The 23733-nt window shown below is 44.9% G+C and overlaps 1 protein-coding gene across 4 annotated transcripts in view; it reads left to right on the forward strand.

Annotated features, from left to right (window-relative positions):
- The window catches only part of PASD1 (PAS domain containing repressor 1), a 111766-nt gene extending 92923 nt beyond the window's left edge, over window positions 1-18843 (forward strand). For 2 of the 4 annotated variants that reach the window (XM_061408741.1, XM_061408740.1), the window contains exons 11-18: window positions 1923-2052; window positions 4551-4798; window positions 11224-11403; window positions 11706-11897; window positions 12234-12266; window positions 12330-12418; window positions 13946-14210; window positions 18219-18843. In XM_061408741.1, coding sequence (XP_061264725.1) covers window positions 1923-2052; window positions 4551-4798; window positions 11224-11403; window positions 11706-11897; window positions 12234-12266; window positions 12330-12418; window positions 13946-14210; window positions 18219-18341 — 1260 coding nt within the window. In that variant the 3' untranslated portion in view covers window positions 18342-18843. The remainder of the gene's footprint in view (window positions 1-1922; window positions 2053-4550; window positions 4799-11223; window positions 11404-11705; window positions 11898-12233; window positions 12267-12329; window positions 12419-13945; window positions 14211-18218) is intronic. The other 2 variants (XM_061408742.1, XM_061408743.1) reach the window with 2 other exon arrangements.
- Window positions 18844-23733: the final 4890 nt, after the last annotated feature.

Here is a 23733-nt window from a genome sequence, read left to right on the forward strand (position 1 = left end):
TAGGTTTGTCATAGCTTTTCTTCCAAGGAGCAAGTGTCTTTTAATTTCTTGGCTGCAGTCACCATCTGCAGTAATTTTGGAGCCCAAGAAAATAGTCTGTCAGTGTTTCCACTGTTTCCCCATCTATTTGCCATGAAGTGATGGGACTGGATGTCATGATCTTCATTTTTTGAATGTTGAGTTTTAAGCCAGCTTACGGGGAAAATGTTAAAATTGGGGGAGAAACTTCTGGAGTTCCACCCTTGCGATATACACTCATTTCTAGTTCACAGTTGCATCAGGTCTTGGAGGCTGCATTGGTAGCTTGCTCCATATCTAGCCTCAAAGGCCATACTTCTCTTTTAAATCCTTTAATGTATTATTCATAGAAACAATTATGGAATAAAAATGAATCTGAAAGTCCTCTTGAATGTGTGTGAGCTTACTGTTTGCTTTTCTGCCCCATGTGTTCATGTTCATTTCATCTTTACTTTTAGCTTCTAGCTGCCTCTTTTGAAAGACTGTCTTCAGGCCTTCATCCTAACAGTATTTTAAACTAGAAGATTCTTTGCTTTGTTTCTTTCCTTCATTTTTTCCCAAGCCGTTTACTATTACTGTACATGATTCCATCAGTTAAGATCACTTAACTCACCGCATTTCTGTTGATGGGCTAAAAATTATGAATGTACAAATATGGACATCTTAACATCCAAGTATATATATTTCCCTTGAAAATCACCCAGGAAGCAAGGAGCTAGTGATTAAATTGATATATAGCTATGATAAAGAACAGAACCAAGAGGACAGAGAAAGAGAGGTCATATCATATCTTAATGAATATCTCCCCAGCCGAATATCTTTCTCAGCGTAATGAAAAGATTACCACATCCTCAGAAACATATTGCTCATTTTGAAGAGTACAAAACACTGTACTTGAGCAGTGAAGTTGCATAGTTTCCTGAAGTTCAAATGCTGGGACCTGATCTAGATGAATGTGCTCCAACAAACAGCTTCCTTAAGAAAAAATGAGCATGCGTCTATGTGTTAATCTAGTCTAAAACAAACACACAAACACGTACACGATCTTTTGGCAGAGATTTCCAAGATTTCACTGATAAACCAGATACTTAAATTTCATATGAACAGTGAGCCCCAGACTATTCAGAAAGGCTCCAGTTGTTATGTAAGTGGAAGTGGATCACTAAGTGTGAATATAATGTATATGGTTTAAAACAACAGATAGCTTAGACTGAGCTTGAAATCACTGGAGTATATCACTCATTCTGCTTCTCACTTGCTGTATGACCTTCTCCTTTTTGACACTATCAAATGGGGAGTTTGCACTAGAAGCTCCCCAGGATCATTGCTGTCTCTCTGCTACTATATAGTAAAGGTACTTTTGTTAATAATACTTTCAACTTTAGTTTGTATAAAAAAGAGAGAAGTGGTTAAACAGCCCCCAGTTGTCCTTTCCTTTCTCTAAACCTAGTCTGCATGTGGAAGATCTGTAGAAAAATGGCCCCATCAGTGGAGGGTAGTTCTCTTACAGCCTTCCCACTTTTCTGAACCAGCATGCTACCAACACCTCTGAAATGCACACACACACGTGTGTGTGTGTGTTTGTATAGCAACAGCCTTCGACTGGTACACATTTTTCTTATGCTTGTGCTTTTACCACATCTATACCATATTTCTCTTCTGAGTTTTGATGTTGGATAGCATATGACACCCATAATCTCTGCTTGTTGTTACCTTCCAGCAATTTTTTTCAAGTACATGTTTCATGATAATTTTCTGTTAGGTATTCAATTTATTGAAACAATGTTAGAAATGATGTGAAATATATCAAAGTTTGTGTTCTACCTGTGTTTTCTGTTGTTTTATATATCTCTTTGTCACCAAATTGAGATGTCATCTTCTCCTTCCCTTTTGGAAATTCCTAGGAACCAGCAAATGCTATAGAGACTGAACTTTCTGAATCATCAGATTCTATGGACTCCTTTAATGTAAATCCCGTTATGTCTGATGACTTCAACACAGTGTCCCCCTTGCCAAGCATACCTGCATCTTCTGGTGGGTACATTTTAACATTTGGATGGGGACTATCAAAAGAAAAATAGTGACCTACAGAGTAGTTACAGTTTTTCAAATGAAGATAGTGTTCTGTTTATAATGGTATGAAATCACAAAAGTGAATTGTAACTTTCTTCATCATCTGTAAGTTTTTGTGAATGATGATTTGAGAGCAGTGCAAATTAATATCTCAGCAATGATTCAAGTGTTTGGGAATGGTATTATTATCTCCAACTTATTTTTTTAAGGTTTTTATTGAAATATGTGGAATCTAGATAAAAATGGACTCACAGACATAGAAAACAAAATTATGGTTATCAAAGGTGAAGCATGGGAAAGGGATAAATTGTGAGATTGGGACTGAGATATACACACTACTATTCATAAAAAAGATAACTAATAAGAACCTACTGTATAGAACAGAGGACTCTACTCAATACTCTGCAATAACCTATATGGGAAAAGAATATATATATAACTGAATCATGTTGCTTTACACCTGAAACTAACCAACATTGTAAATCTCCCATTTAATTTTGATCTAAAGATTGGTGCTAGATCTCAGTCCTTGGAGGAGTAGCACCTTATCTTTTCAGACTTATGCAGCCTTTTTTGCTATGGTATATTAATTGCAGTCCAAAGAAATCTCTTTTTTTTTAAAAACTGTACTATAAGAAGAATTGTTACTAAAGAGTGAAGTGATAGTCTCTCAAAAACAGTGATATTTACTACAGAAGTTTAAATATTAAAAACATTTCATTAATATAATTGTATGAAAAATAGAATACAAAACAACAGTGAAGGCCAAATGCAAATCATGCCCTCCAATTAGCTGATCTTATCATTGATAACTTGTAGAATCCCCATATATAGAAGTAATGCCTGTATTTTTGAAATATTCTAGTTAAAAATTCTTCCAGTATTGTTGTCAGTCTCAAAGCTTTGTTTAAAAAATCCTTCTAAGACAAAGACAAGTAGCATATATTAACACATATATATGGAATCTAAGAAGATAGTACCGATGATCCTATTTGCAGAGCAACAAAGGAGACACAGACATAAAGAACAGACTTTTGGACACAGTAGGGGAAGCAGTGTGGGATGATTTGAGAGAATACCATTGAAACATATACATATATATACGTACACTATATGTACACTAGATAGCCAGTGGGAATTTGCTGTATGACGCAGGGAACCCAAAGTCTCTGTGGTGCTCTGCGACAACCTAGAGACGTGGGATGGGGAGGGAGGTGGGAAGGGCATTTAAGAGGGAGGGGACATATGTATATGTATAGCCTATTCATGTTGATGGATGGCAAAAGCCATCACAATATTGTTAAGTAATTATCTTCTAATTAAAATTTCTTAAAAAAGAAGAAAAATCCTTTCTAACCAATTGTTTTTGGTGGAGCATGGGCAAAGTCCATGAACCCATGACTGTGATTTTGAAAATGTGTAAGACCAATTTAGTTTACACACTGTAAAATCCGCTCTTTGAGGTGTACAGTTCTTGACAAAGGCAAAGTCATACAGCTACCACCACAGTACAAACAGAACAGCTCTGCCACCTCTCAAATTCCTTTGTGCTGCGTCTTTGAACTCAAACTCTGTCCCCCATCCTCTGGCAACCATTGATCTCTACTCCATTGATCTCTGGTTTCCTTTTACCAGAATGTCATGTAAATGGAATCATACAATGTCTAGCCTTTTTGGCCTGTCTCTGTTAACAAAATGCATTTAAGATTCAAATGTGTGAATCAGTGGTTCATTCCTTTTTTCTTGCTGAGTAGTACTTCATTTTATGAATGTACCACGGTGTTTTTTTTTTTTTTTTTAATTCATTCATCTGAAGAAGAACATCTGGATTGGTTCCAAGTTTTTGGTGATTATAAATAGAGCTAGTAAAACATTTGCATAGAGGTTTTTTGTGTGCCTATACACTTTTAAAGCATTTGGGTAAATTCTTGGGAGTGGGACTAGTGGGTCCTGTGGGAAGTGTGTGTGAAGAGAACTGCCAAACTCTGTACTGAAATGATTCTATCATTTTGCATTATTCAAATAATGTTCTGGGGGCTGCTGAAGGAGAGTCATGTCACACCACCTCCAAGAGCACTTCAGGCAGATCCAAGATCCTGTCTGCTTGGGAACCTAGTTTTTCAGAAGTGCATTATGACTAGGTTTGATTTGATTAGTTGAAACATACCAAATTCAAGTAGCAGAGCCAAAAGAACTTTTATAATGAAAAGACACAATGTGAATGGGTTGGGTGCCTGCTTATGCTTGGGTGTATGGACTTCAAATGTGAACAGATTTTTAAATAATGTTCTGAATTACTCCTGGTACCTGGTGCATCTAATCCATAACATGGAGTAAAAGTGTACCTTCCTGTTTCTATAATATATAACAAGAAATAAACAGAGAAATCTGTGTAATCTGTTTGGGGATGTTAGTAATTTAGCCTTTTTCGTTATGAATTCCAATTTTTTCTTCCTCAGAAATGTACTCGAGGCAGAGCTTTGAATCAGAACTTGGGATGGGACATGTGACTCATGTGTATGAGTTGAATCATGTACACAAGGTGAGTGTTATGGATCATACAGAAGAGTCAGACAAGGATGTCCATGAGAACCAGGAAGATCAAGAATACGAAGAGAACCATGAGGAAGTCCAAAAGGACTGGAAGGATCAAGAAAACAAGAAGGACCAGGAAGACGAGGAGGGCCAGAAAGAACAAGAGTATCAGGTAGGCTGGGTGGGCCAGGTGGACCAGAAGGGCCTGGGGGACCAGTAGTAACAGCAGTATGAGCAGTACCAGCAGACCCAGGAAGACCAGGTGAACCAAGTGGAGCAAGAGACTGGTCCTCCAGTTTGGCTGCTGATATCAGAGATCGGGTGCTCTGGGAGTCTTGCTCCACATATCTATCTGTACCACTATCCCTAAAAAGCCCCAAATTTCCACTCTTGTGCTCAATTTCACTTTGCAGAAAGAACACTCTTTGTTTATTTTAAAACTGTATCATCATTTCTGTTGTACTGGATTTTCTGATGCTGCTGAGAATCCAATGGGCCCTAGCCAACAGGGAGATTGGAGGTTCTTTAAGTAAGATGAAGTACTGTTCTCCTCTTAACTTGAAATATCCAAAGACACTCTGTACTTGAGAGAAAGTTTGAGTCAAATAGGAAGTTTGACTACTAACAAAAGGCACTGTTTTTAAGCGCTCTGCTCGTTATCTGTGAGGAGATGCTAACTGTCCCATGGGAGGATGGTTTTCCTGCCTACCCATACCAACACTTCCACACCACAAGCTAGGTCTCCCCAATGGGTTGTCAGAATGTTAGATATATCCCACTTTCAACTGTCAGCACCAATGTATGGTTCAAGGCCAAATCAAAGCAGTTGGATTCATGACTCTTGTTGTTCTATGTCCAAATTTATCTACATAATCACAGGTTTGGGTGATTATCTTTATATTAGAAAGGATTATTGTCATCAGGATTGGCAGCCAAGATAATGAGTTTATGGTCTGTTATGTGGAATTGTATGCAATAACTACCAAGCGTTAGGTGAGTCTCTTCATTAGATGGCATCCTCTTCTAATGAGAAGAAGCGAGGGCTAGAAAACAACTGTGTTTTGGCCCCAGCACTGTGACCTTGGCACACCCCTGAGCCTCAGTTTCTTCACCTGAAGTGGTCTGCTTGCCTTGCAGGGATTTTTAGACTGCTCTGAAAGTTCTTTCAGCTATTTAAAAGAAAATTTGTGAAGAAATACATTTGTCTTTGTTTATGTCCCTATCAGGCTAGAAAGTTGTGCTTCCCCTTTCACTGATGATGGCTTTCTCTTCTTCTTTGAGTTAATTTCTTTTTAAGCTTTAAATATACCTTTTGTTTAAAATGGTCAAAATAATCAGCAATGTGTATAGCCTGGCTCTTCCTGTGATAATGTAATAGGCTTGTTTCTGGGTGCCATGGACTGACAGACTGGAGTATACCCAGAAGACAGAGAAAAGCTGGAGAAGGGAAATTTTAGAAGATTTTTTCCTTGTGACAAGAACTCTTAGGATTTGATCTCTTAACAACTTTTATGTATAATATACAATAGTGTTAGTTATATTTTTGTCACGTTGTATGTTACATCTCTGTAACTTATTTATCTTTAACTTGGAGTTTGTATCTTTTGACTGCCTTCATCCATTTCCCCACCACCCCCACTCACCTGTGCTAAGCACAAATCTGATCTCTTTGTCTATGAGTTTATTTTTGCAGTGTAATTGACCTAGAACACTATGTTAGTTCCTGGTATACAACACAGTGGTCTGATATTTTTATACATTTTTAAATGATCACCACAATACGTCGTTACCATCTGTCACCATACACATACATAATTATTGACTATGTTCCCCATACTGTACTTTTCACATCTGTGACTCATTTAATTTGTAGCTGAAAGTTTGTACTTCTTAATCTCTTCATCTTTTCCTCTAATATCTCACTCTTGTCCCCTCTGGCAACCACCTGTTTGTTCTCTGTATCTATGACTCTGATTCTGATTTGTCTTACTTGTTCATTTGCTTTGCTTTTTTACTTTGCATATTTTAGTGAAATCAATGTGTTTGTCTCTCTCTTTCTGACTTAATTTAGCATTATACACTATTGGTCCACCCATGTTGCTGCAAATGACAAAGATTCATTCCTTTTAATGACTGAACATATATATTCCATATAACATATAATATTCCAATTATATGTTTGGGCTGTGCTCAGTTGCTCAATCGTGTCTGACTCTTTGTGACCCCAAGGACTGTAGCCTACAAGGCTCCTCTGTCTATGGAGTTTTCCAGGCAAGAATACTGTAGTGGATTGCCGTTTCCTTCTCCAGGAGATCTTCCCAACCCAGGAGTTGAGCCTGCATCTCTTGTATCTCCTGCATTGGCGCACGGGTCCTTTACCATTGTGCTACCTGGGAATCTCAAATGTATGTATGCTCCATCTTTATTCATTCATCTTTTGATGGACATTTACATTGCTTCCATATCTTGGCTATTGTAAATAGTGCTGCAGTGAACATCAGATCAGATCAGATCAGTCGCTCAGTCGTGTTTGACTCTTTTCGACCCCATGAATCACAGCATGCCAGGCCTCCCTGTCCATCACCAACTCCCGGAGTTCACTCAGACTCACGTCCATCGAGTCAGCGATGCCATCCAGCCATCTCATCCTCTGTCGTCCCCTTCTCCTCCTGCCCCCAATCCCTCCCAGCATCAGAGTCTTTTCCAATGAGTCAACTCTTCGCATGAGGTGGCCAAAGTCCTGGAGTTTCAGCTTTAGCATCATTCCTTCCAAAGAAATCCCAGGGCTGATCTCCTTCAGAATGGACTGGTTGGATCTCCTTGCAGTCCAGGGGACTCTCAAGAGTCTTCTCCAACACCCTTCTCTAATTAGTGTGTTTCTTTTCTTCAGATAAATACCCAGGAGTGGAATTTCTGGATCTTATGCTGGTTTCATTTTTCATTTTTTGAGGAATCTCCATACTGTTTTCCCATAGGGACTATACCAATTTACATTCCCACCAACAATGCAGGAGAGTTCCCTTTTCTCCATATCTCCACCAACACTTTGATTATTTGTTGTCTTTTTGATAATAGCCATTCTCACAGGTGTGAGATAACATCTCGTTGTGGTTTTGATTTATGTTTCCCTGATAATTAGTGATGTTGACCATCTTTTCATGTGCCTCTTGGTAATATGTATGTCTTCTTTGGAAAAAAAATATCTGTTCGGATCCCCTGCCCATTTGGGGACTGTTTATTTGTTTGTTGATGTTGAATTGTATCAGTTCTTTGTGTATTTTGGATATTAACCACTTATCAGATATTTCTTTTGCAAATATATTCTCCCATTTTGTAGGCAGCCTTTTCATTTTGTTGATAGTTTCCTTTGCTGTCCAGAGGCTTTTTAGTTTGACATAGTCCCATTTGTTTAGTTTTGCTTTTGTTTCCCTTGCCTGGGGAGACATATCAAAAAATATTACTAAGACTGATATCAAAGAGCATACTGCCTATGTTTTCTTCTAGAAGTTTTATGGCTTCAGGGCTTACATTTAACTCTTTAATCCATTTTGAATTTATTTTTATTTATGTTGTGAGATTCTTTGGCATGTAGCTGTACAGTTTTCCCAACAACACTTATTGAAGAGGCTGTTTTCTCTCTGTTGTATATTCTTGCCACCTTTGTTGTAAATTAATTACCCATATAAGTGTGGGTGCATTTCAGGGTTCTCTCTTCTGTTCCATTGACCTATATGTCTGCTTTTGTTCCAGTACCATTCTGTTTTGATTACAGTAGCTTTGTAGTATAGTCTGAAGTCAGCGAGCATGATACCTCCAGCTTTGTTCTTCCTTCTCAAGATTGTCTTAGTTATTCAGTGTCTTTTGTGTTTCCATACACAATTTGAGAGTTATTTGTTCTACTTCTGTGAAAAACACCATTGGTATTTTGATAGGGATTCCTTTGAATCTGTACATTGCCTCTGGTAGTATGGTCATTTTGACATTATTTCTATCTATGAATACAGTATAACTTTCCATCTGTTCATGTCATCTTTAGTTTATTTCACCACTGTCTTACAGTTTTCAGAGTACAGGTCTTTAAACTCCCTAGGTAGGTTTATTCCTAAGGATTTTATTGCTTTTGATGTAATTATAAATGGGATTATTTTATTGATTTATCTTTCTGATAATTTGTCGATAATGTATACAAATGCAACAGATTTCCATATATTAATGTATCCTCAACTTTACCAAATTCATTTATAAATTCTAGTAGTTTTTTGGTGATGTCTTTAGACGAGATCCTGACAGGGCCGTCTGTGGGGCTACTGTGGTCCTGGAGCTGGTATCTTCCTACCAGTGGATTGGCCTGGGACCCAGGGTGTCTTGGGGACAGTGACAGCTCCTGCTGAATGGAGCTGGGACCTGATATTTCTGGCTGCAGAGCCCTCAGGGTCCCAGAGCTGATGTTGCCCAGCTAGTGAGCAGGGTGGGGACCCAGGAGGTACCAGGAGTAGTGGCAGTTCACTGGTGGGCAAGTCTGTGTCCTGAGCCCTCTGGTGGATTGGGTCAGGTCCAGAGTTAGCTGAAAGCTCAGGTGGTCCTGAGGCAGCCAGCCTGTTGGTGGGTGGGCCTGTATCCTTGTATGGCTATTTGCTTGGCCAGAGGCATCTTAGAACTGGCACCTATAGACTGTTGGGCCAGGGCAGGGCTGGGTCCCAGGGCTAATAAGCTTGAGAGAGGATCCCACAATGGCCCTTGCCAACACCAGTGTCCACATAGAAGAATGAACTCCAAAAATGGCTACTGTCAGTGTCTATGTCCCCGAGGGGAGCCACAGTTGCCTTCTGCCTCTTGGGAGGCTGTCCACAATCAGCAGGTGAGTCTGACCCAGCCTCCTATCCAGTTACTGCTTCTGTCCTGGATCCAGGAGTATGTTAGACTTTGTGTGCATCCTGTAAGAGTGAAATCTCTATTTCCTATGCCCCTTGGCTCTCCTGAAGGTAAGTCCCACTGGCTTTCAAAGCCAAATGATCTGGGAACTCAGCTTCCTGGGCAGGACCCTCAGCCTGGCAAGTCTGAAATGGGGCTCAGACCTCTCACACCCCAGGGAGAACCTCTGCAATTGTAATTGTCCTCATGTCTGTGGGTCACCTACCCTAGGGTATGTGACTGAACTGTCATGCAACTCCACTCTTGCTACCCATCTCTTCATGGTTCCTTCTCTGTAGAGAAGATCTGTAGTTGTAGAAGATCTTTTGTTCTGGTCTTCAGATCTTTCTCATCAATAGTTGCTCGGTAGATAGAATTTTGGTGCGCCCATGGGAGCAGATGAGCTCAGGGTCTTCCTACTCTTCCATCTTGGGCACTCCCCTGACTCTTCCTGTCTGTCTCCTGTCTCTGATCTGTTTCAGGTCCCAGTTATCTCTATCTTAAATTAACTCCATTGCCTCCTCACTAGGTTTTTTTCTGACTCCAGACTTACTTTGTCCTGTCAGTTCATCTTCCACACTGCTGCCCAAAGGCATGTTCTACAACACTGATCTGAACATGTCACTTCCCCAATCAAATCTGTGCTTTAGAACATGCCTCCTGGCAGCAGTGTTTAAGTTCCCTGGCCACCTAAATGTGTATGGTCTGCACAAGGCTCTTTTCCCAGCTTCCCTTTCAAGTGTGACTTGCCTCATCCCTTTCCTGCCAGTGCAAAGCATTAGTTTGTCCTGCAACACAGTTTCTAATTTTATTGACCTATACATTTGTTTGGGCTTCCCTGGTAGCTCAGTTGGTAAAGAATCTGCCTGTAATGTAGGTTCCATTCCTGGGTTGGGGAAAGCCCCTGAAGAAGGGATAGGCTGCCCACTTCAGTATTCTTGGGTTTCCCTGGTGGCTCAGGAAGTAAAGAATCCGCCTGCAATGTGGGAGACCTGGGTTTGATCCCTGGGTTGAAAAGATTCTTTGGAGGAGGGCATAGCAACCCACTCCAGTATTCTTGCCTGGAGACTCCCCATGGACAGAAGAGCCTGATGGGCTCCAGTCTGTGGGGTCACAAAGAGTCAGACACAACTGAGTGACTAAGCACACACATACATCTGTTTATCAGCAGATCTGAGGCTGATACTCAAGTTAAAATTAGATTTCTAGGGCTAAGGGGAGAGTGTTCCACACAAGTTGTATGTGGACACCATAGTTGTGTGAAAGTCAGATCTGTGGATTCTGATGGTGCTTAGATGAGTGCTTGGATGAAAGGAAGTGCCAATTGAGCCTCTTTCTTCTTTCTGCATCACTAGCAGGAGCTTTGATGGATGTTTCCACATGTCTCATTTGTGATCTGACCTGCTACACTCTGACTCTTCCACTAAGGACTGTGGGAAGGTTATTTCATGTCTCTGAGTCAATGTTTGGGGAAAAATTAGACTAAACATTCCCCGTAATCTTTTCTGATGATAGGATTTTTGGATTCCCTAACATTTCTTCACACTTTCTAGTAGTGAATGAAATCAGGGTTGGGGTGTTGTTGTTCACATTCTCAGTATGCCAAAGCTTGGGAATGAAACAATGTGGTAGAATTTGGAGAAGCTGGTGGCCCCATATATAAACCATAGTGATGTCTCCCCACAGCCCCTACAGCTGTCACCACACATCACATCATACCTCAAGAGTCAGGAGGAAATGATGAAGAAATTCCAGGAGCAGCTGAATGAGAAAATACAACTACTGAACACTGAATTAAAAAAACAGAGGAGCTCCCTGGAAACTTTGAAGGAGCAGCTCCAAGAGAGGAATAATTCCAAGCCACAGGTCAGAGACCAGTTCCATGCCAGTGGCAAAAGGGAGACGAGTAAGGGACCTGGACAGCCTCCAAGGGGTTAGTCGATAGGGCCTGCTAGTCGTGAGGGCAACTGCCTCCAGGGAAGCATGGCACATCTGGAATGATCTTTTGCAGGGACTTAGGGCTTTGCTCCTTTTCTTTTAGTTGCAGGAGCTGAGATGGGCCAAGGCTCTCTGTGAGCTGAAAGTCTTGCTCCATGACCAGCATGTCTTCTGCCCTAAGGAAAGCTGTGGGCCCTGAGTAAGACCTTTGTGATACTGTGTCCTTACAGGCACTGCCATCCATCGTAGGCCGTGTTCTTAGTCCTGATTTGCTGGAGCCAGCACCTGAGAAACCACGTTCTGAGGCAATGACGAGTCCCTTCTCCGATATTTCGGAGGCCACATCTGTCAGTGGTTCATGTTTACCAGGTTCTTCTCAGATCCATGAGGAGCTTCAGCAGACTTTTGACACATCTTCTCAGGTACAGCAGGCCGCTTTCATCGCTGTAGCCAAAGGCAGAGTTCATTCTTATGAAAGCGTGGGCTCCCCTGTTTCTCTGGTGGGAGTGGTGGTTTCCCGGTTGGGTACAGTTCATTTGCCTGAGATAAAACGTCCAGGCCAGCTGTACCTGGGTGCACATGCACACATGGGTTCTGGACCACAGCTTCTCACAGCTGGGAGCAGAGTCACCAGACTGCCGGGGCACCCAGAGAGGAAGTGTTCCTGTTGTCTTCTGCCACAGAAGATGGAGAGTTTGTTCCATGTATGAGGCTCTGGCAGACACTGAGTTGCTCTTCTCTCTTTCCTGTGGATGCAGGTGCCCATTCAGGAAGAGGTGAACCAAGAGCAACAGCAGCAGCTGCAACAACAGCAGCAGCAGCAGGAACAGCAACAGCAGGAGCAGCAGCAACAGCAGCAGCAGCTGCAACAACAGCAGCAGCAGCTTCTGCCACTGCCTGAGCAGCCACAACAGTGTAATACCACCAGAGAAAACCAAGAAATGCAAGTATTCGTGCCAAACCAACTTAGCTGCTCTATGTTGTGCTACAATGATGGTTTCATGCCCCTACCCCTACCCCTACGACGACCACCACCACCACCACCCATGTTTATTCCTACCCAAATGGTGGCTGAACAGCAGCCTTCTGGCTACTATCATGCAGAAAATCTCAGTGCCTCTGGCTACTATCGTGCCGAAAGCCTCAATGCCCCTGGCTACTACCTTACTGAAAACTTCAATGCTTCTGGTTACTATCATGCAGAAAACTTCAATGGCCCAGAAAATGGTAGATTCAGGTAAGGAGGCCATGAGATGGTCATAAGGACTGAGGTCACTGCTTTCCTATGGTGGCTGGACATCACGTCCGAAACCATGGGCGACGTGCCCATGGGCACCCAAAGTCCCCTATCCCAAGCAACATGCTCCAATTCATCCTGTTCTGTGGCCTCACTGCCTCTGCTGGCATGATCCATAGCCAAGCATGCCTTGATGGAACAGAGTTGTCTCCGAAAATAAGAAGGCTAGATCAGGAAGTCTCCAAGCTAGGGAAGTAGCATGCCGATCTTGAAATTGCTTGACTTCTTCTAGCCAAGCCAAGTCTCACGGTACAGGGTGTCTATTGGGAAGTCTTGAGCGTCCCCAGCTGAGTGACTCCTGGCTCCTAACTTCCTGCTTCCATTTTCCTGGGATCTTGTGGTCACAGTAGAGCAGGTGAAGGGATCTCCATGGCACTGACAATCCATATGGCATTGGATACCTAAAGAGCCAAGAATATAGAAAGACAAAGTCCTGGGAGGCACTATGAGGACAGGAACAGTTTCTGCTCAGGGATAAAATCTTTGGTCTCAATGCCAGAAAAAGAAGCTTCTGCTCAGCAATGAAAGGTGGTGTAAGCACAGTCTTGGTGCCCAATATTTATTTTTGAATGAATGCCAGTCTCTGAGCAGCTCTCCTAAAGCTCTCCTGAGTTCCTTCTGGGTCTTCCTTTAGGAACAGTGACCCTGACATGTGGGATGGGTTAATGCCATGTTTCCCACTGGCCTAATTATCAGAATCAACCTGAGGAGGTTATTGAAAGTGCATATTCAGAGTCTGGGATGATGCTCAGAAATCTCTGTTTATCACACAACCCTCAAGTTTAGGGTGATAGAGGGAGCCCTGGACTTAGAGGAGAAAGCAGACTTGCAGCCTCTCTGGGTCTCGGGCTCCTTCGGTGATGAAGGGCAAGTCCCTGACTTCTGAGTCAGTGAAGTGACTTACACAGAGATCACCATATTGAAAGAAGCAGGACCATCCAAGTAATAGCAACAATACCACTTGATACAAATGACTAAATTTTCTCAGTGTTTCCATTTGCTTTACTTTGGAGAATTGAGTCTTATTCAGGCCAAAGTGAGAGTCCAAGCAAGTGACTCCTGATTCGGCCACCCAAACCAAAGGTTCTTTGAGTACCTCTTAATGAGCAAGATGATGTCTCTTGGGCCTCATTGTTAGACCCGTGTCTCTGTAACATGTTTCTTCCATTACAGATTATTTCCTGAAGATCACCATCAGCCCCACATGAATCTTTTTCCTGTGACCCACGGCCCAGGGTCCCATGACATTTATTCTACCAACCTCCCTCAGACTACTATCACTCACAACCCGCAGCTTGTAACACTGGAGACTCCACAGGACTACATCTGCCTCTGGCAAGAGCCTCAAGACTCGCAGAGTCATCTTTACCAAGCAGTCCAAATGAGTAATTGGTCTCCCAATGAGCAGGCCACCCTGGGCCAAACCATCTGTACTCAGGTATAGCACTCCCTTCTTCTCTGCCCCCGACCCAGGTTGGAGGTTCTGCACAGCACTACACCCCTTCTGCATAGGCTCTGTGTGTGAAACCCACACTTGAAAGCACAAGAAAATTTGAGGACAGGTACCCACATGGAGGTAGCAGTCATGGCTGAACAAAAGACTCTCTAGGCTTCCATGAAAAAGTGAGCTGTTCTCATAGATATTAAATGCAGTCCTACTTGGAAACTTATCAAAAATGTGTTCCCTGGGCAGAGTGAGTCTTGCCATATGCTGAACTCAGTGCCCTAGATGGGATACCTTTCTGAACTTCTGTATCTTTAGTTCTGCTACAAAATCCAAGGCTTGGTGTGAGTGTGTTTCCTTGTATTGAAAATAAACCAGGAGTCCTTCTGATGAGTGCTTGGCATCCAACCATGCAGTGCCCTGTATTTGGCAGGGCAAACCCCACCTTGGGGACCACCTGCAGTGCCCATGTTGCTAGGGCAGGGATGCGAGCTGATCGAGACCACAGTCACATAGCAGGTTTGGCTCCCAGATATACTCCCAGAAGTCCCCTTGGGGACCACAAACTCTCAATCTGACTAATGCCACAAACAAAGGGTGTTTGGGTTCTGGCTTTAGAAATCTTAAAAGAACTTAGTTCAGTTCAGTTGCTCAGTCATGTCCGACTCTTTGTGACCCCATGAATCACAGCACACCAGGCCTTATTGTCCATCCCAACTCCCGGAGTTCACTCAAACTCATGTCCATCGAGTCGGTGATGCCATCCAGCCATCTCATCCTCTGTCATCCGCTTCTCCTCCTGCACCCAATCCCTCCCAGCATCAGAGTCTTTTCCAATGAGTCAACTCTTCGCATGAGGTGGCCAAAGTACTGGAGTTTCAGCTTTAGCATCATTCCTTCCAAAGAACACCCAGGACTGATCTCCTTCAGAATGGACTGGTTGGATCTCCTTGCAGTCCAACGGACTCTCAAGAGTCTTCTCCAACACCACAGTTCAAAAGCATCAATTCTTAGATGCTCAGCTTTCTTCACAGTCCAACTCTTATATCCATACATGACCACAGGAAAAACCATAGCCTTGACTAGATGGAACTTTGTTGGCAAAGTAATGTTTCTGCTTTTCAATATGCTATCTAGGTTGGTCATAACTTTCCTTCCAAGGAGTAAGCGTCTTTTAATTTCATGGCTGCAGTCACCATCTGCAGTGATTTTGGAGCCCCAAAAATTAAAGTCTGACACTGTTTCCACTGTTTCCCCATCTATTTGCCATGAAATGATGGGACTAGATGCCATGATCTTAGTTTTCTGAATGTTGAGCTTTAAGCCAACTTTTTCACTCTCCTCTTTCACTGTCATCAAGAGGCTTTTTAGTTCCTCTGCACGTTCTGCCATAAGGGTGGTGTCATCTGCATATCTGAGGTTATTGATATTTCTCCCAGCAATCTTCATTCCGGCTTGTGCTTCTTCCAGCCCAGCGTTTCTCATGATGTACTCTGCATAGAAGTTAAATAAGCAGGGTGACAATATACAGCCTTGATGTACTCCTTTTCCTATTTGGAACCAGTCTGTTGTTCCATGTCCAGTTCTAACTGTTGCTTCCTGACCTGCATATAGGTTTCTCAAGAGGCAGGTCAGGTGGTCTGGAATTCCCACCTCTTGAAGAATTTTCCACAGTTTCTTGTGATCCACGCAGTCAAAGGCTTTGGCATAGTCAATAAAGCAGAAATAGATGTTCTCCTGGAACTCTCTTGCTTTTTCGATGATCCAGTGGATGTTGGCAATTTGATCTCTGGTTCCTCTGACTTTTCTAAAACCAGCTTGAATATCTGGAAGTTCACGGTTCACATATTACTGAAGCCTGCCTTGGACAATTTTGAGCACTACACTACTAGCGTTTGAGATGAGTGCAATTGTTTGGTAGTTTGAGCATTCTTTGGCATTACCTTTCTTGGGGATTGGAGTGAAAACTGACCTTTTCCAGTCCTGTGGCCACTGCTGAGTTTTCCAAATTTACTGGCATATTGAGTGCAGCACTTTCACAGCATCATCTTTCAGGATTTGAAATTGCTCAACTGGAATTCCATCACCTCCACTAGCTTTGTTCGTAGTGATGCTTTCTAAGGCCCACTTGCCTTCACATTCCAGGATGTCTGGCTCTAGGTGAGTGATCACACCATTGTGATTATCTGGGTCACGAAGCTCTTTTTTATACAGTTCTTCTGTGTATTCCTGCCACCTCTTCTTAATATCTTCTGCTTCTGTTAGGTCCATACCATGTCTGGCCTTTATCGAGCCCATCTTTGCATGAAATATTACCTTGGTATCTCTAATTTTCTTGAAGAGATCTCTAGTCTTTCCCATTCTATTGTTTTCCTCTATTTCTTTGCATTGATCACTGAGGAAGGCTTTCTTATCTCTCCTTGCTATTCTTTGGAACTCTGCATTCAGATGCTTATATCTTTCCTTTTCTCCTTTGCTTTTCGCTTCTCTTTTCACATCTATTTGTAAGGCCTCCCCAGACAGGCATTTTGCTTTTTTGCATTTCTTTTCCATGGGGATGGTCTTGATCCCTGTCTCCTCTACGGTGTCATGAACCTCCATCCATAGTTCATCAGGCACTCTGTCTATCAGATCTAGTCCCTTAAATCTATTTCTCACTTCCACTGTATAATCATAAGGGATTTGATTTATGTCATACCTGAATGGTCTAGTGGTTTTCCCTACTTTCTTCAATTTCAGTCTGAATTTGGCAATAAGGAGTTCATTATATGAGCCACAGTCAGCTCCTGGTCTTGTTTTTGCTGACTGTATGGAGCTTCTCCATCGTTGGCTACAAAGAATATAATCAATCTGATTTTGGTGTTGACCATCTGGTGATGTCCATGTGTAGGGTTTAACCCCTTAAAAAAAAAAAAAAAACTAACCACAACAAAAATCCAGTAAACTGAGGAAGAATGAAGGAGTTTGGGTATTTTAAATGGTATGATTCATTTCACAAACACCCCTTGACCAGCTGGGCCACCAGCCCTCCAGAAAGGTGGCCCATTAAAGGGACAGCCTTCATGATGCCATCAGATGGTCAGTGTATGCTGTGGTTCATTTACAAAGCCAGACTCTGCTGAGACCTTCATGCATGTTCTCAAGCACTTACCCTGAGAGGCAGATGCCCAGTTAGTGGAGAAAAGAGGACCCAGGGATGTGACACAGGTGGGATAAGAACCAGGGGAGCAGCCAAGGGCAGGACCGTGTCAGATGCTCCCTGTCCACAAGACTGTGGGGGCTCCCACACTCTGCCCTGGCTCCTCTTCTCCACGCTCTGGAGCCTTGCTCTCCCTAGGTCCTCCAACACCTTCAGCCTCTGCCCATAGCCCAGCCCTGCTCCTTCTGTTTCCCTAGTCTTGTCCTCCACCCCCTTGAGTTCAACTCACTAAAATCTATCACCTTCAAAAACCAGCCCAAGGGGGTTGCTCTTTCTCCTGCACAAAGTGCCCCGCAGTCCACTCTTGGTGACACCATCTGTGTGTCTGTCCCTCCTCCCCTGTCCACAGGCCAGAATGGGTTGTTACCTCTCCATGTCACGTTGAGTGAGCCAGGTAGCTGCCACTGAGGCTCTGCATGGAAGTCATCTAGTCTGTGTAGAATGGTGAGACCTAAAGGTAGAGGCAGGGAGAGGCCAGAGAGATCTTCTAATTTCTTGGCTGGCCATGGCTTGTTGGAAGCTGGGTTGGGGGAAGCCAGACAGGGAATCCAGTAGCCTTAGGCATTCAGACAAGTTTTTGGAGAGCCCAGGCCTACTTCTGCTGCTCTTTAAGCTACTATGCTGTTGGGAGAGAGAAGCTGGGGAGGATCCCATTCTCCCAGCTTCAACTTCTACTGGCACCTTGCAGGCTTGTGCTTTCCTTCTCAGCAGCTTACTGGCTCAGACCAAAGGGATCCTCACACCACTGCAAAATGGGCCCAGGAACTCTAGAAAAGGACTCCATCTTGTCCCTTTTCTCTCAGCAGGTGGCACCCACTGAACAAGTCCAGCATTCTTCAGAACTGGGGACTGTCCAAGCCGGGAATAATGGGCTGAACGAGCTAAACTCCTGTATGTCATCACAGCAGTCCCACTTGAATCTGTAGAGCCACATTAGCTCTACTTTTCTCTCAGGCCTTGAGAGAAGGGGGATAAGACAGGCCAACGAAGCTTGCATGGCCAGGGGACCTCCAGGTTCCCTGGACTGGGGGGTGGGGGGTGGGGGGTGAAGACATTTATTTCCTAATACTTTCTGTTTTAATTGTTAGTTCTTTAAAACCTGTGTCTTGGAAATTTTGCTGCCCAGTGTTGCACTTAACTATTCTACCATGGGCAGGCAGGCTGCAGTCTGCTCAGCTTAGAATACCCTTTTTCTGCCAAGAAATATTTTCCAGCACAGTTTGCAATCTAGTAAACAGCTGTTCCATCTCAAGCTGTGAGAATTTCGAGGCCTTGGCTTCAACCATCAAGGCCTGTGCCTCCTCCACAGTTGTACTGGGGAAACCCATGGGAAATAGCAATCCAATTGTGGGAAGCTGAAATAGGTCAACAAATTGTGCTAAAATCATCACAGTTCCACTGCTTAATAAAAACTATCTTTGACTACAACTCTCTGTGAACTTAGGATTGACTTTGGGAACCTAGAAATGGCTCCTGCCTTCCCAAGTGGCCGTGTGCCCAAGCCCTCTGGATAGCCGAGGCCCGACACAGTTGGCCTGGTGCTAACCTCTCTTTGTAGACTGTGGCTGTGCCTGGTATATCCCATCAGAGGTGAGCCTGGTTGCTCAAGGGCACAGTGCCCATCTGCTCTGCACTCAGGTTCCTTCTCTTCTTTCGGGCAAGTGTTCTCCCTGGAGGAAGAGTGATTTGCTCTTAGTCAAGCACCAAGGAGAGCATCTTCCCAGGTGTGTGCACTGGGGAGGGGAAAAGGGGGTAGGGGGTGCTTGGATAACCCAACCTAAAGTCATCATGTACTTTGAATGTCAGTCTTAAAGTATTGAGCCATTGCTGGAATAAGGCAAAGGAAGCCCCCATCCCCAGTGGTAAGTTAAAGGGGCAGTGAGGCCACAGACCCATAGGAGAAGCTTGACATTTGCCAGGCAGCCAGATCTCTACCATGGTGCTATGGACTGAATGCCTGCCCCCCTTCGACTCATATGTTAAAGGTCTCTCACTAATGGGATGGTATTTGGAGGTGGGGCCTCTGTGAGATGATTAGCTGTAGATGAGGTCATAAGGCTGGGGTCCTCATAGTGGAATTAGTGCACCTAGAAGAAGAGACACAAAGGGCTTTCTCCCTCTCACATTGTGTGCACAAAGAGGCACTCACATCAGCTCACAACTAGTTGGCTACCTACAAGCCAATCGAAGAGGTCTCAGAATAAAACCTACATTGCTGTCACTTTGATCTTGATCTCCTTGACAGCCTCTAGATCTGTGAGAAATAAAAATCTGTTGAAACAACCACCCTCCCCAACTATAGTTCAGTTCAATTCAGTCACTCAGTCGTGTCTGACTCTGCGACCCCATGGACTGCAGCATGCAAGGCCTCCCTGTCCATCACCAACTCCTGGAGTATAGTATTTTCCCCTTTACACAGAAAAGAGAGCTGGTCACGCAGGTCCTAGAGCAGCACACACCCCAAGATAATGCAGCTGGGGCCTCATTCTGCTGTACAAGTCACTGAAGCCCTCTGGGCCTCTGTTTATCCATCAGAAAAAAAAGGAGGGAGAAAGAGACAGTGCCTTTTAGCTAGATGATGCTTAATGGCATTGTAGAGCCTTCAAGAGGGGCACCACAAAAGTTGACTCAACCAGAGGCATCCAGTTGGGGTTATTATTTGAATTTGATGTTTAGGGTGTTTCTGGGCCAGGATTTGTCCCATCTGACCCAGATGACTCCGGCTTCACCACCCTCTGGATTTCAGACAAGAATCCTGAGCTGAGGTAGTCTGTGGTTCCCTCAGGCTCTACCTTGATCAACAGTTCGGCTCCAAGCTCAACCCCCAAGCCAGGTGGTCAGAGGGTCATAAGGGCCTGCTTTTTTCCAGGGATCCCCACAGCAGTAGCTGCAGTGTCACCCCATCTTAGGATGGGGAAAGTGGAGGGCACGGGACTAAAGCCCAGAACCAGTGCTCATGTGCTGGCTGGTTCAGCATGAGTTTGATTTGGATGTGACTAAAGGCAAAACACACTGAGCAAGCTCTCTTAGGCAGTTCTAGTCCCAGTTACTGCTCCAAGGCATTCTTGGCACTCTTGGCTGAGACCTTAGACTTGGCTGCCCGGGCAGACTGATGGCTTTAACTGGGATCTTTCTTTTCCCAGGCATGAGCCCTAATTCCCCCAGCTTCAGAGGGTCTCTTGATGATTGTAGCCCAAGAGAAAGCTGTCTGATGTCAGGTGCTGGGAGAGACAGGGTGACCAGACCAAGAGATGGCAGTGTCCACACGAGGGTCAGGGGTGGCTTTAGTACCAAAGGAATGAGACTTGCATGCACTCTGCATCACAAACTGAGGGGGCGGTTCTGTCCCAACCTTGCCCAGGGAAGCAGACTTGCGTCAAGAAGACTGATCATGGGCCAAACTTCCCAGGCCACAACTCCACCTGGAAATAGCTATGGCTGTCCCCACGATCTGTGCTAAACTGCCCCAGGAGGTGCTGGGGGCTCTGCAGCCCATGCCACAAATGGAAGCTACACCTGGAATGACACAAGACAAAGCTTTTCTGTCCATCACCCTCCCTCCGGGCCCCACAGGCCACTCATACACGGTGCACAACACACTCAATCAGCTCGTCTTTCCTTCCAGACTCCTCTCTGAGGGAGACAAGAGGTTCTTCCAGCAGCCCAAGGGCAGGCGTGTGTCAGGGAAGGGCCTGGGAGGGAGACCCCATCCAAAGGCCAAGTGAGCCTTGCTCCCAGGATGCCCATGCCCAGCATGCTAGCTTCAGCCTCATGGCTTTCCTTACTGGGTAGTGTCCTGAGCACTGGGACCCATACACAACTCAATGGCTGGGCACATGGCTTGGGACATGGGGGTAGCTTACCCCAAGTTTCCTGGCCTTGCTGCTTCTGCTGGACAGTTCTGACCTCACCACAGTTGCCCGGCCCCCACCAGCTTTGATGTTGGGGTGGGGGTGGGGTAGAGCGGCCAGAGCACTGTGATCTTGTGGGCACAGGGCTCCTACAGCTGAAGGGGGCCCAGACATAGTTGATCCAGGACCCCAGACCCCGGCCTCCCTTCCTTCAACAGTACCACCAGCAGCCCCGAGATGTAAAGTATGCACCCCTAGTAAGGAGGTCAGCAAGAGTGGCCCCTGACCCAGACCACTGTTGCCTAACCACCCCAGAAGACCTTCTGGTGGCTGGGCAAGGATTTCTTTACTCCTCCAGCACAAAGTCAAATTGGCAGCTCCTGTACAGAAAAGTACTGGAGTTGCAGTTCTCTGTGGGTGGAGAGGGCAGAGGAAGTTGGAGGAACATGACACAGCAGCCCCTGTGTGGCAGACCCTTCCCAACACAGACACCATGATCCCCACCCCCGTCAGCTCATCCCCAGGTGGGCAGCACAGCCACCTCACTGACCAAGCCTCAGTCTGGATATAATAGGATATTCCAAGTGCAGATTTTACGAGCTGAATATTCATGTAATTTGTAGGTCAGCAAAAATTGATAACTGTTCCTATTCCCAAATGACTTTGATAATAAAGAAGGATGTGATGTCATGATGTGAAAGTTGCTCAGTCGTGTCTGACTCTTTGCGACTGTATGGACTATATAGTCCATGAAATTCTCCAGGCCAGAATACTGGAGTGGGTTGCCTTTCCCTTCTCTGGGGGGTCTTCTCAACCCAGGGATTGAACCCAGGTCTCCCACATTGCAGGCAGATTCTTTACCAGATGAGCCACAAGGGAAGCAATAAAAAAGGCATTATTAAAATGCCAGCCCTGCTCCATGATCTTCCTTATCTGCATCGGTGGGGCACCACCCGGCCAAGGCCCTGGATGGCATCTCAAGGGTTGCTGCTGAAGGCAGTGAAAGTGAAGGAAGCCTCTGAACATTCTGGGATGTGAGTGTTGTTCACTTCTGCCAAAATCCCTGGGAGAAATGTCGGGCAGGAGAGAAGGGGCCAGGGTGGGCTTGGGGGGCTTAGGGCTGCCGCAAATTCCATCCCCATCTCTCAAAACAGGCCCCAACGACCATAACAAAGACTCCAGTTTATTGCCATGACTCAAGTAAATGTTCCACAGGGCATAGAAAAGCACTGTGCTGTTTTTCTGTTTTCATGGCTAAGCAAGACGATGTGGAATGGCTTCCACTGCTTATCAAATAAAACCAAGATCTTAGTCTGGCCTGGTGGCCTGGCCTCACCCTTCCTCCCCAACTGCATAGCCCTCCACCCTTCATACACTCCGCCCCAGCCTTGTGGAACCATTGGGTTGGGCACGAGTCCTGGTTCTCCTACCCTCATGGATTTGTCCCTCTTCTCCACACCCTGAACATCCTTCCATCTCACCTCTGGATTTCTGATTCTCACCCATGAAGCAGAGCCCAGCTGGAAGGCTCTCTGCTCACCTTTCTTCTGCCTCACCTGGGCCTCACCAAAGCCCATGTGTCTCTGCTCGGCCCCTGCTGCACACATGCCATTGCCTCCTCTAGACTGAGATTCAGGGGAAGGCGTTGGGGCCACCAGAACCTTCTTTGTACAAATGTCCCCATGAACGTCCTCCACCAAGGGCCGTCCAGCTACCCAAAGAACATTTCACAAAGAAAACCAGCTGGCTGATGCAGGATTTTCAAGTGACAAGTCAAGCCCTCAAGCCTTCTAGGGCTAACTCCCAGGAGGCCATCTCTAGGGCACAAGGCAGCCCACTTTTTCAGCCTTGGGCCCCAGGAAGACGGCTTCCCCGTACACCTAACACTTAGCTCAGGTGTTGGTGTTCTTAAGCCTCTGAACCTCATCCAGTCATCTTGCCACCCTGCCTCAGGCTTCGTCCTCAGCAAGAGACTCAGAGATGAGGATGGACCGAAGCTGCTGTGGGGCAAAAGTCCTGGGCTCTGGTGGGACTTGGGGGAGGGCTTGGTGGGTGAGAGACCAGCAGGAACACTGCAGGGAGGTGGGGTAGTGGTGGGGGGGAGCATGGGAGTGGTTGGCAATGACAACTAAATGCCAAGAAACTCCTGGAGCTTTGGGTGTTTCCTGCCCAGATGGAGGCCCTGACCCCGAAGGTCAAAGGATAATTAACCACATGGTCTCCTTGTTGATGAAACAAAACCCACAACCCTGGAGAATCAAAACATGTCAAAGGCATGGAGGCAAAGGTCAACAGACAGGACAGACAAATTGCAGTATTTAGAATTGTGCATTCAAATGTTTGTGTAATCTATTTAGAAGTTAGTCTACCAGCCCTGGGGGAAGAGGGGTTGGAAGTTTGGCTGAAGTGGGGTGAGATTTCAACTGAGGGTGCAGGTCTCTGGAAAAGAGCCTGGCTCATGGGGAGA

Source organism: Bos javanicus, chromosome X (assembly GCF_032452875.1).
Source record: "Bos javanicus breed banteng chromosome X, ARS-OSU_banteng_1.0, whole genome shotgun sequence".
Lineage (NCBI taxonomy): Eukaryota > Metazoa > Chordata > Mammalia > Artiodactyla > Bovidae > Bos > Bos javanicus.